This window comes from Taudactylus pleione, unplaced genomic scaffold (assembly GCF_031769625.1).
Source record: "Taudactylus pleione unplaced genomic scaffold, aTauple2 ptg000114l, whole genome shotgun sequence".
Lineage (NCBI taxonomy): Eukaryota > Metazoa > Chordata > Amphibia > Anura > Myobatrachidae > Taudactylus > Taudactylus pleione.
This window is the reverse complement of record NW_028284516.1, coordinates 19,829,610-19,843,393: the sequence shown is the minus strand read 5'-3', so window position 1 is coordinate 19,843,393 and position 13,784 is coordinate 19,829,610. Positions and strand designations below refer to the sequence as shown.

General features: G+C 45.0%; 1 protein-coding gene across 4 annotated transcripts in view; it reads right to left on the bottom strand.

The window, feature by feature from the left end:
• The window catches only part of LOC148524991 (uncharacterized), a 465,228-nt gene that overhangs the window by 36,629 nt on the left and 414,815 nt on the right, over nt 1-13,784 (bottom strand). For all 4 annotated transcript variants that reach the window (XM_088471429.1, XM_088471430.1, XM_088471433.1 and 1 more), the window contains one exon: nt 11,561-11,622. In XM_088471429.1, coding sequence (XP_088327555.1) covers nt 11,561-11,622 — 62 coding nt within the window. The remainder of the gene's footprint in view (nt 1-11,560; nt 11,623-13,784) is intronic.

Here is a 13,784-nt window from a genome sequence, read left to right as displayed (position 1 = left end):
ACTTAACTTTAGCAACTTTAAAATATGCTGACCCCCATTTTAAAGTATCCCAAATTTGCTGGGATAAGTTATTTTCTGCAAAAAATACTCCTGAATACTATTCTGCACCACTTATACAAAAACTGTTATTTAGCAGCTACTGAGCCCGTTTAAAAACACCAAATACCTTCAGCAAGCCAAATCGGGGGTAACCATAGCTAATCCCCATGTCAGAGCATCTTTTGGGGGGTGTCAGGCTGATTTCCCCAAATCTGACAATACTTTCCGCCTGCTCAAGTTTCGCCGGGTCCCGTTTTCCCGTACTTTCAAATTGAATACGGGGATACGCGAGCACACGTGCGATACTTTTCCGCCTACAAAACACGTGATGTAGGCGAAAACTCCAGGAGGCAGAAAAATATTGCGGGTCCGCTGAAATTGAATACGGCTCATAGTTGGAGAATTAAAAACAGGGACTAGTCTGAAACATGGAACAAAAAAAGATCAAAGAGTACAATATAGTGTAGTAACCTTGACTGAAAAAAAAATCAACCCATACACTGTCCATAGAACTGAAAACTAAAACCACACCCATCCACACTTTGGACGTCCAAACTCCCTTTTGCCTATAAAGTGAATTCCAGATGCGACCTTACTTCATGCTTGCCTACTTTGAAAAAGCATTTCAGGGAGATTGTGAAAGCAATTCCTATGAGCGCGGCGGTAATGTGGACGTGTATTGCTACATCTGAGAGGCGTATCATAAAAGTGACTTACATCCAAATTTAAACAAGCCCCAAAGCAGTTAGTAAGATCTAATTGTTTATGAAAACACAATGATACTTTTCAGAAAATGCATGTAGCCATAGGGATCATTGTGCCTTATAACCAATGCAAGGAAATTATACTAATGATCCCATTTAAATGTATATATCTTTGTTTTTGTTTGTATAACAGCTTCATAATGGGGGTAAAGTGCAATCAGGGAGATTGCTGGACTCTTCAGGGAGTCAGGGAGATTGCTACTATTTCAGGGAGTCTCCCTGGCAATGGGCACGATTCAATTCAGCGCGATGATGATGTAAATAGCGCCGGGAGATAGCTCCCGGAGCTATTCAATTCATTGCGCTGTTAGGTCGGGGAAGGCTCGTTATCGCGCCTTAAACAGGGTGTTTAGGCGCGATAACGGGTATTCCCCGACCTAACTTCCCGGCGCAAGGCTGTTTTCCCGGCGCTAAGGGCAGAAAACAGCCTCGCGCCGGGACTTTTGTCGGATTTCTTCTCTCATCCCCGGAGGGATGAGAGAAGAAATCATTAGTCGGACTTGTCAGCGCGGTGTATTGAATAGCTCCGGGAGCTCACTCCCGGAGCTATTTACATCGCGCTGTATAGAATCGAGCCCAATGAGGGAGAATTGGCAAGTATGGTTCTACTTCAGCCACATGATCATAGGTCGGTGCTTCACTTTCATTTGTAAGTTTATATAAGTCACACAGGGAAATACAATCAAGAAGTTCTTTGTGATGGAGGGAACGATCTTGGCGTATTACTATAGATGGTCATTATGTTGTATACACATACTGTATATACTCACAGTAACCTTTTTTAGAAATAATGACTATACTTTTTGATATTAGTTACGCAAAGTGCAGTACTTATTGGTAAACAGAACTTCCAGCGATACAAACATGTCCTGCTTCCCCATATTCATAAAGTTAACAAAAGCAGCATCTTTATGTACAGTATTTACAGACGCTTGTTTGCGATCATCGGGTATCCCCCAGAGCACTACAATATTTAATTGGACAACAAACGAGCTGTGTACTAAAAATTATCCTTTAGACTTTGTTCTTTTAATAGGCAGCTCTCTTAGGGGGAGATGTACTAAGCTAAGGAAAGTGATACATTGGAGAGTGATAAACTACCAACCAATCAGCTCCTAACTGTTACAGGCTGTGTTTGAAATATGACAGGAGCTAATTGGTTGGTAATTTATCACTTGAAATTTATGCTTGAAAACGGGGAGTGGAGATCCGAACGCAGGCATTCCAAACGGTCAAAACGGGCGCTTTAAGGGTGTGCATAATTAACAAAGCAGCGTCATCGACCACGTCACTTGGTTGTTTCTTAGCCTGAACTATTCGCATGATTGCTGTAGGAAAGTCCTACCACAAGCACTGCGAGCAGTTCTTGTGGTAGCAGTTCGATGTACTCGATTAATCAAATAAATAGCGGAGATAACGTAGGATGCGAGCGGCCAGGGGGCGTCTTTACAAAATAGCGAGTGCATGTTTCGTTCGCTCACTCAGACATAGAGGCGTCAACAGACCACAAAGAGCGAGCGCTCAATTTAAATAGCCGGCCCCTTTTTCTGAACGAGCAAGCACAAATAGCGTCCGGCTCTGAATCAGGCCCTTAGTACATCTGCCCGTTACTGAGATCTGGATCTACAGCTCCTGTGTGTCACCATTTTGTTGTGCCAGGAGGCGTTACTAGCCATTCACAGGAACTACTAATGTTATATAATAAATTTATATCTGCAGTACATTACAATTCATATCATCTTTAAATGTGTTCTGTATGCAGGGTTCCAAAATAATAGTAACACACCAAGGGCCTGATTCTGAGTTGGATGCATTGTCGATGTCAAACGCATTTGAGTGTTTTTTTCTACCGCGCATGCACCTAAGTGGCACTGCCCATGTGTCCAGAGTCCGTGCGCACAGAGTTGCAATTGGGATGCACAGTCTTAGATATGTCTTGAAAATCTGTTGGGCGTTGCTGGCAGGTGGCCATGCGGGCACACGGATATGGTCCATCTTATGGGCATGCTATGGGAGTGTTCCTGGAGTGTCAGTGAAGTGGTTGCAAACTTCGGCGCATAATCGATGACATTGGAGGTTATACTCTGATGGACAATCTGCACCTAGCATGGGGTTGGTGCAAGAATTAATGGAAAAACAATGATTGTGTCTAAAGATGCTCCAAGGGTATTTGAGCATCTAAAGATGTGCGGCTGTACACCAGGGAATGGTTTGTAGCGGTATATGTATAAAGTCGCAGAAATAATATCGGCAAATGACGCACACATGGATGCTGCATGGTCTGACTCAGAATTAGGCACAAAATGTAATAATTATATATTTTTATGGGATGTAGTTATAAGACCGGTGGCCACGATGCCGCCGTTCTTAATACCGACAGGGGAATCCTGACAATGGACTTAAGATAGGTATTGAAGTACCGATGCCTATCTTAATCCTGACGCCGGAACGCTGAAAGATGCCAGCCTGAACAAGGTAAGTGTGGGGGGCCCTTAGCGTTAGCTGCTGGGGGGGGGGGGTAGGTTTAGGGAGCGTAGTGGGGTTAGTGTTAGGTTTTGTTGGGGGGAGATTAGGGTTAGGCACCCCTGGGGGGAGGGTTAGGGTTATGCGCCACTGGGGGGTAGGGATATGCACTAAGGGGGGAGGGTTAGGTTTAGGCAGGAAGGGGAGAGACACTTAGGTTTATTCACTAACGGGAAGGGTTAGAGTTAGGGTGCGGGATGGGGAGGGTTAGTGTTCGGCCACAAAAAGGATGGGATAGGGAAGGAAGGGTAAGTATACTTACCCGACCCCTGGCGGGATACCAACCATCGGGATGCCACTGTCAGTATTCTGACAGGAGGCATCCCGGCAGCCGGCATTGCATACCCATTCCATTTTTATAACAAAGCACAATCTCATAATAGCTCACATGAGCTTTCCTGCTTTTTTCCACTGTGATTGGTATTTAAAGGGATAAAGTACAGTATAGTCCTATCCAGCACAGTGGCATAACTATAAGAATAGGAGCCCATCCAATCAAACAATGCTGGTTGGTCCACTCTAGAGCTTCTCCACTAACTTTCCAGGCTTAATAAACTTTCTTTTTTGCCTTGTCCTTACATTTCTTTCACTCCTTCACTGTGATAAGAAAGGAAAGGGAAAAGTAATTGCTGAAACTATGATAGTGCCAGGTAACCCGTAGTGTTCCAGTGGTTGTGGAAAGGCTGGCAGCAAATACAGAGAGTCCCACAATAGTACACATAAGATTTGCAGACAAACTATATATTGACGGGACAAAGCCGATATTATAATGCCGACTTGTTTGTAATGCTGGTTAAGGCATTTCAACTGTGTCAACAGTAAAACGTTAAACTTAAACCTAAAACATCATGTTTAAGGTTATACAGCCAACACGGTTAAAATGATTTAACATTACACCATATCTGCATAATGGTATCAGCATTGTACCATCTACATATTTTTTGTCAACAAATTGACTGTCAACAAACTGACTACAGTACATCCCCCATAACAATTGGGGAGATACAGGATACCCAACCTTCTATACGGTCTATATGATCAAACAGCCGGGAGTGTGGGTGGGACCCTCGAGGCTGGTCTATTCTTTGGGTAGTCCAGAAGCAGGGGCGTATCCATAATGGGTGCAGGGTGTGCGGAAAACACGGGCCCCTGGGTCCAGGGGGGCCCCGCACCACACACCCTGCACCCATAATATTACTTACCTCTCCGGAGTCCCACATCGGCGCTGGCGTCTGGCGCTGTAAAACAACTGGAAAATTGCCGCCGCGGCCGTTTTCCCGTCATTTGCGTATGCGCAGTACAGGGAAAATGGCAGTCGCATACACTATAGACTCTGGGCACAGTCTAGTCCCCAGAGTCTATAACTCCGGCGCTGGCCGCGCACAGCTCAGTGCGCTGACGGCCGCCAGGTGGACAGGAGGGGGCCCGTGTCGGAGACTGCACACGAGCCCCCTCCTCTCTAGAAATGCCCCTGTCCAGGAGAGTTTCCCAAAATTGTAAGACACACTGTACTTACAAATAGTTTGATTTCATGGGACAAAAATACGTGGAGACCAATTTACGTAACATTCACTATTAGTAGAGATGCTCATATATGTCTCAACTGGTTTAAAATACAATCGTATTTCAATGATTATATGGCCATGAGCATGTTTACATTACAGTACAATTTTCATTAGACTTTGGTTCATAAATTGTGGCTTATCCTGCAATTAAACTAAATATATTTTATTTCAATATTTTTAAATAATGAAAAATGTTTAACTAAACTGTAACTTAATTTGTACCATACAGCATTTAAAAATGAACTTTTGCATTTGAGTGCCACTTTTCACTACTAAAAACAGCCACGAGTTTAGCTACTTTTTAAAAAAAAAGGTTGAGATATTTTGGTGAATTTAAAATGTTTTCTTCAATTTTGAGAATGTATTTGTCGGGATATTAACCTTCTCAACATAAATGCGTAGGGCAGAGTCTCTTGTACATACATATCAGGGCACTTCAGGGATTAAACGCTTAGTCGACAGTTTCTCATCAGTTTGGCAAAGTCAGGCCTACTCTCAAACTGGTATCCACAATTAACATGCAAAGCATCAACATAAACCCGCTCTCAATCCAAAATGCTGTCCATGCTATGGACAGGGCCGACGAGTAGCTGCGCCGGGCCCAGGTGACAGGGGGCGTGGCCTAATTGTGGGAGGCGTGGCCACGCCACCTTAGAGAAAATATATATATTTTTTTTATGTCAGTGCCGGGGAGGGGGGCGCTGTGTGCCCCTCAGCCCGGCGCACAGCCAATGGGGTCGCGATCAGCGTGATTGCTCCCCCCAAAAGGCATAGGAGACTGCTCCGGCTGCTGCTTTAGCAGCCACGAGCAGTCTACCAGTGCAGCCCAGCACACAGCAGTGTGTGCTGGGCTGCTGTGACTTAAGAGGGAGGGGGAGCGGTGTCCGACCCGGGCCCCCGCCGGGCCCCTACTGCAAGCCCGAACTCGGGTAACCTGTACCCGCTCCTCCCCCCCTGTCGGCGCCCCGGCTATGGATGTGGATAATAGTGGGGTATCCATGAAGGAGACCCCTTCTGTGTTGCTGCACTAACTTAAGGGGGGGGTTGTCCTAATGTAGACAGCTCTTTAAGAAGAATAAAAACAGTTCTCTATAATAAACTAATATATAGCTGTATACTGTATCTAGTCTCCTGAACACTTGATGAGAGCTAGAGAAGAAATTTCAGCTCTATCGATGTGTTTTCGTCCACCGTGCTTAACTCAGGCGTGTCGTAATCTGAGCTGCAACATTTCCGCAGCATTTCCTATTGCTGCCTGCTGTGCTTGGCCTCACAGTTCTTACAAAATGTGTTTCAAAATCCTTAAAGAACAACACTGGATAAACATGTCTGCCATCCGCACATTCAGTGTTGAGCTAGAGCAAATTTGTCACATAAAGCAGCGTCCGTTTCCGCTTCAAGTAACAAACCTGCCATTTCTTCTTATCACTGGGCATCTAGGTATGTGCTTATTTCATCTCAGGACATGCTGTGCTGGTATAGCACACTCAGTTGTGACTCCAGTATATTAATGAAATTGTAATGGAAAAAGGAAATTGCATACAACTGGTAATATTGCCACGGCATATACATCATTTTTGTTATGTTTTGTCACAGAATCTTAAATTTTTTTTTTTCCCCCCCTATCTTAACTTCCACAAACACAAATGACGGATTTCTTTCCATATTCTCGGCAATGACATTTGCCGTAAATTTAATTTATAATAGCGTACCGAGTATCCAGTGCTGCACTGTCATTGAGATTATTAAAATGATAGTTCTGTGAGATGATCTATCAGTCCAAACTGCAGGACTTGGACCAATCTCGTCTATATTAAAATTACCTGTGCTGTAAGAAAGCCATAACTCTTCCTCTTTCTCTTACAAGTTTGCCTTCTGTTTTGAGTTTTGTGAATAATTGCATTCTGCTGATCAAAAACTAAATTGTAATGTACTCCACACACTGTCATTGATCACCGGAAGCGCTAATATCAGAATAAAAAATATGTTTATGTTTCCAACTAACACTGACATCTCTATAATAAAATCCTGTGCTGTTATTATACTAAGACCTCAATTTTCTAAAGCACAGTTTTCCAGGCATGTGAAAAGCCTGCAATTAAATTACATTATATTTGCAATCCTTAGATTCTCGTTTTTGCAATGATTTGTGTAACTGGCAACTTTAATGTAATTTATTAGAGAAGCCAGAATATGCGGCACACTGTCACATAGGTGGTGCTTAAGAGCACAAGCATTCATCTGACACATTCACTAAGAAAAAAAGGTTATTTGTTTAGCTAGAAGTTCCTCGTATCAGGAAAGGGTTCTGATTATATATGCTAATTCTATGCAGAGATGAGTTGGTCAATTCTTGGGATGAATCAAAACTCATAAGACATCCATTGGTTTATTGCTCATTAGCCTCAAAACAACCTTTAATAATATAACTTATCTAAAACTAATAAATAACGACACGGACACAATAACAGCTTGGCTACAAGGTCACAACTTTTTATTATTAATTAATGAATTAACCTAATTGTGATGGCTAAGAGATGCAAGCTCAGTTCTAGCTTTCGTATAAACCAAGAAACTCGGGGGACGACTGAAACGTTCCCCCCTCAAGACGCACTTACGGTGCGAGGGTCTCGCTTCCCTCCTGGGCCAATCTGAAATGCTTCCGTCCAAAAGCACCCAGGGCACCTCGCAGAGAAGGACAAATTCGCCATGCACATAGAGGGCAAGCACCCCCCACAACGCTTACTTGCGCCACTTCAAGCCACTGAGCTGCAGCGTACTCCCGCCCTGCTGCGCCTCCCCAAATTGTAGGAAAGAAAAGTTAGTGGACAAAACAAAACCAATCTGGTAATGGGTGGGATGGAGGGTTTCAAAGATTCTGAAAAAGAGGCTGACTCCATACAAACCATACTATACTAAACATCAAGACCACACCTACAAGAGTTCCATTGGCTCAAACTAAACCTCTGACCAACTAATAGCAACTAAACTGCCAAGCAACAAGGCTGTCATGACTGCCAATCAGCAAAAAAACAGTATTCTTATTTATTCTCAAGCTTATACAGCTTTCGCCACCTATTCTTCAAAATGTCTGCTGCCGCTGTGTATGGGCTGTAGTCATGGGCGGAAGGTTGGCACAGTGAGTTGTATCACAGCGTCCCTGATTTTAAAGCATTATGCAGCAGGGGGCACTGGGTCATCAAGTCCCTGGACTATCCACTTCACTGGTGACAAGGGTGGGTCTGAGTGTAGGCAAGAATGCTACAATTTAATATTGCTTTTTAAATTATATTATTAGTGTCTTAAGGTGCCTACACACTTGGCAATTTTTACATGATTTGCCCGATTCCGACGAATTGTGACGGCAAATCGTATAAAATATGCCCAAATTGTGAGTGTCCACTCATGATCACAATACGCGTCACCGAAGGTCATACATCGCATCTTCAGATCTGCCGTGTTGTAGGGCAGATCTGACAATCTCAGTCACGATGCACTGGGATAGTTAGGACACTGCCGAGGAGCTGCTGAGGAGAGTTCAAGGGGAAATCGGACACAATGTCGGATCGTGAGCACATCACCAAGTGTGTAGGCACCTTTAGTCAGGACTCAAGACTGGTCCTGGTCATAGACAGCCTAGCCATTTGCATAGTGTGACCTAGCTCTGAGCCAAGGGGGGGGGGGGGCGCCCACTTGTGAAGACAAAAACTGTATTTAACAGTAAATTGGAAAGTTTTTATTTACCGTGTACGGTGGCAGCAAAGCACGTATGCATCCCAGTGCGTCCGGCCGGTGTGTCAGTGACAAAGTAGGGAGGGAGGCGGTCCGATTTGAGGGGCAACCCTCCGGCCCCCTCCAGTTCCTCCACCATACCGATGTTAGCGGGCACTGCCGGGAAATATCCGGAGGGTGCATGTGTGCGTCTGACATCATCTGCAGAGAATCCCCATTCTCCTGCTGCGCAAAAAGCAGAGGGGTTGGAGAGAAGCCTGCCGCCTTGCCTCAGGCTGTCAGATTCAGTGAAGCAGGGAGAAGACGAGACAGCCTGGGCGGCTTATTATTTACTTAATATTTGTGGGTATCTCCCGAAAACAAAAGGACAAACACTACAATTCCTGGCACTAATGATATAGATATACAACAATTTGCTCAACACAGCTGAATTTAGGTTTGGTTAGAACCTTAAAGTTTCCGCCATATTCAATTCTTGCGACTTTTTGCCGGTGTGGAAAGTCAATACAATGTACACGCAAAAATGTTTCGCCTCTGAATAACCAGCGGAAAAAAGTTCAGAATTGCGGTTTTGGGGTGCAGTGGTGCGGAAACCACTCTGCACCCATTGGCCAGCCCCCCGAAGGATAACTGCGTAAAAAAAAACGTAAAAAAAAAAAAAATGAGGAACACCCCAAAAAAGCACTTTGAAAATGGTGGCGAAAAAATACAAAGTGGGGGTACAAACGCAAAAACTAGCGAAACAGACTTTTGGGAGGTCTACAAGTATGGGGGAGGTATTTGTTTTATTGCAGGTGTTTGCTGAATGTGCGTTTTTTGCGGCACTTAAAACTTGACTTTAGCGATTTTTAACTATGCCCATTTTCAAGTACCCCAAATTTGATAGGAAATACTTATTTTCACCAAAAAAAACTGCTTAATGTTATTCTTCACCACTTGTGCAAAGCCGCTATTATGGAGCAATTGACAGCACTTAAGTACCCCAAATAGCTTCAGTAGGGTTAATCGGGGACATCTACATTGATCCCCAATGTTAGTGCATCTTTTGGGGGGTGTCAGGCTGATTTCCCCAATTCTGCCAGCACTTTTAGAGTTTCGCCGGGATGCATTTTCTCATCTCTTGGAATTGAATAAGGCGAAAAGCGGGGACGCGCACGATAAGTTTCTGCGGCTTAAACACGCGAAGTTGGTGAAAAGTGCGGCATGCGAAAAAGTATCGCGGGTGCGAAACTAATTGAATACGTCCCTAGGTGTTTTATTCCTTAATAATTATGTAATTAAATTATTAATAAATTTGCTCTCTATTAATAAACAGGCGGCTTATTAATTATACCAATAACTTGATTTAACAAAAAATTATGTTTAATATCCCACATAACAGCTGTTTTCGGAGGAATATCCCAGAACTATTATTTGATAAATAAGACCCATTATCTGTCCTCTCTGCCATATAATGCTGCAAAGCTGAATAAAGGTGTTTGGCACAGGGAGACTGTTAGGTTCCATCAGGGGCGCCGAGAGGGGGGGGACGGGTACAGGTTACCCGGGCCCGGGCTTCCTGAGGGGCCCGGCGGGGGCCCGGGTCCGGCGCCCCCCCCTCACAGCAGCCCAGCACACGCTGCATTTGGAGACTGCTTGTGGCTGCTGAGCAGCAGCCACAGCAGTCTCCTATGCCTGTGCGGGGGAGCGATCACACTGATTGTGCCCCCCCTGGCTTTGCGCTGGGCTGAGGGGGCTCAGAGCGCCCCCCCTCCCCAGCGCCGCTCAGCAGCGCTGCAAATCTTTTTTTTTTTTTTTTCTCGGCAAGGGGGCGTGGCTACGCCTCCCCTATTAGGCCACGCCCCATATTACCGGGGCCCGCCACAGCTCTTGGTGGGCCTGGGTTCCATCACCAGTTAAGCCACCCTATAATGCCGTTTGCGCCTCAACTGTTGCCGCACCTTAGCAGCACACCCACCCTTGGCATAAACAACTTACCTGGCTGCGCAGAGCAGCTAAGTGTGAATTAGGGGGTAACACACTTGAGACAGCACGCCGCACATCAATAGGGGAGGATGGGAACATGAATGTGCCAGCAAATACAGTACATGATATGAGAAGAGCTTGAAGGTAAATGGCTTTGACAAGTTAATAGATCTCACTACATAAAAACAAATTAATTTGAAAAAGAATGAATGAGTTCATATTATTACAGAATTGGTATGACATACCGCGGACTAAAGCTACCGCCTGACTAAAGCCCGGCGGATGTAGTACCGACGCCGGAAGGCAGAAGAATGAAGATCACGACAGGGTAAGTATTTAAGCTATTCCTAACCCTTTCCCCTCCTAACCCTCCCTTAGTGATGCCTAACCCTAACCTTCCCCCCAGTGCCCAACCCTAACCTCCCCCCAGGGGTGCCTAAACCTAACCCCCCCTCCATGCACCCTAAACCTATCCCGGGGGTGCCTATCCCGGGGGTGCCTGACCCAAACCTCCCCCCGGGGGTGTCTAACCTTAAGTCCCCCCCCGGGAGCCCCTAAACCTAACCCTTCCCCCACCAATCCCCCGCGCGTCTATCCACTCCCGCCGCCCGGCTTACCTTAGTTCGGTATGCCGGGCGTCGGGATTTCGGCATGGAGATAATGATAGGCGTCGACCGCCGGCTTCCTGACCACATACCATTATTACCACATTTATTACTCTCTATATCTTTATCCCACACATTATGCCCACCAATCACAGTATGCTTACTTTTAAGTACTGTGACATTTCCATTCTTTGTGACTTTTTGTAGCAGAGCACCTTGCAATGGGTATAAAAAAGTGCAACACTACAGTTCCACGGTAGTTAGATAGAATTCAACTACTGTATGGAATGTGGACATTGTGGAAACAAGTATCAGTCACTTTGTATGTGTTTGACCCTTAAATAAAATAAAAGGTGCAGGTACTTACTCTGATGTTTTCAGCTGTCTTCCAAGTTTTGAAAGTAGCGCTTGCTGTTCCACACAATTTTCCTATACAGACCAGAAAATAGATTAATTATAAAAGTACAGTAAATTTGTGACTGGCATGTAGCTATTTCTTGCTTTATACATTTTAAGACTTAATACTGGCTAAATATGTTCTGCATGCTGATTTCTAAACAATAAATAAAATGTTACCAGGCAAGAAAATATTTATAGCACACTTAGGGGCCTATTCATTGTGTTAATTAATGGGGGCCGGGCAGCTGCTGATAATTAAGTATCCAACTCTCTGCGAGTAGCAACGGAGGATACAAAATCTCAGAAGTAATTCAACATTGCTCTGGTTGCGGAGACAGCTGATATGATATTCCCCCACTCAGCCATTTTTTGCACAAAAAACTTTTTTTTGCGGTATTCTGCCTTCCATGTCCTAATTTGTTTCCCTACCAAATTTAGTGACATTCTAGTCGTTAGATCAAGCTACAGACGGCTCTGAATAAAGGACATTTAATTATGGGTACACTGTATATTTATATTGCCAGAAGTACAGTAGGAATGTGCTCAAAGTGGTTGTAGATTTTGTAAAAGAGTTTTTGGATATGCATTTCTTTTGGGATTTAGGTTTGGGATAAACCATGTTTCCTCCGCCAAATATTCAAAATATTCTCAAGGTTTTAGGATGGGTTCTTCAAAGCTGGATTTTGGAATATTAATATACAGTATTTATATACCGATGTGTCCTCATACACTTAGCCTCAATATGCCATACAACACCACATACCCGGCGCGACTGAGCCGTTCCAAAAGGAGTAGCCAGCACTCAAAGTGTTCTACAGACGCTGGGATACGGCTTTACCCACACAGGAATTATTTTTAAACATATATAAAGTTGTAGATGAAGCACATTGGAACTTTGGGTATTAAAAAAGCTGTGGGCGCTGCATTGCAGTACTTCGTATACAGATTCAGACTCATTCACAAACAAATGTATCAAATGGATCCATGGAATCTAGAAATGTTGCTTTGTCACTTCTCGTTGTTTTATTTGTGTGAATAAGATGCAGTGGCATCACAAGGGGGGTGCGGGCCACACCGGGTGTCACCCACTGTGGGGTGACCCCAAGGTGCAGACTCCCACTCAGTGAAAGGAGTCGGGTGCTGCACTGTATAATTAAGTGCAGCACTCGGCTCCTGACACTGTGAGGAAGCCGACCGGCACTGCACACAAGGCAATCCACACCTCCGGCACACCCCTGCCCCCCCAGTAATAAAGGGACTACGGGGCTCGGCCGCGAGACCACACCGGGGTCCGCGAGGCCAAGCCACCTTTTTGACGGTGCCACAAGCATATCATCCCTCCCCGCACCAGGTGACACCACGGGGAGGGACGCCACTGATAAGATGCAAATCTTGAATGTAAAAGATGCTCATCGAGGCCGATGTCACCTGGGACCTGACTTGCCGAGAGGGGCTGTTTGGCGTGACTGAACCCACAGTGTATGAGGACAAACCTGTAGCATGGATCAATCGCTGAGCCAACCATACCACCCATCATTCACAGATAGAAACTAGCGGCATTCCAGGCCACAACCAATGATCCATAATGAGTACACCTCAAACTACACAGAGCACATGATGTCCTAATTACTTTCTCATGAGGCCATGTTCACTGCCAGTTATCATGACTATGCGGCAGAGCCAGAAGGCCATCTGGCACTTCTGGCAAATGCCAGAGGGGCCAATGGTCTGATGGGCCGGTTTGCTTAAAAGCCTGACCAAGTAGCTTCGGCTCCCAGCTCTTTCTTGGCTGGCATGCAGAGAGAAGTGGAGGGGGCATGAGGTGTGGCCATGCTCCTTTTCCGTATGCATGTGCGCATAGAGGGATGCTATTCCGCAGCCCCGGTCCGTTCATGCTATCCGATGACATTTGGAATTATTGAGGTGTATGTTTCCTGCCTTTTTTGTTCCTGTTAGTGAACGATTGACTCCTAAAATTTGCAAAAATATATATCTTGCTTGTACCATTGTGAGATGCTTGTGTCACTTCCTCGCAAGCTTTGTTATCTGTAAAGACAAACCCTGAACCATGCTGGCATCACCCGATACTCAACACCGCCACTGATTCCAGCTCCCAAGATAGTCTGCAACATAAAGAAATGCAGAGTGCGCTCTTATGCACTGCCATTAGTCTTGCAAGATGAGCCTTGTGA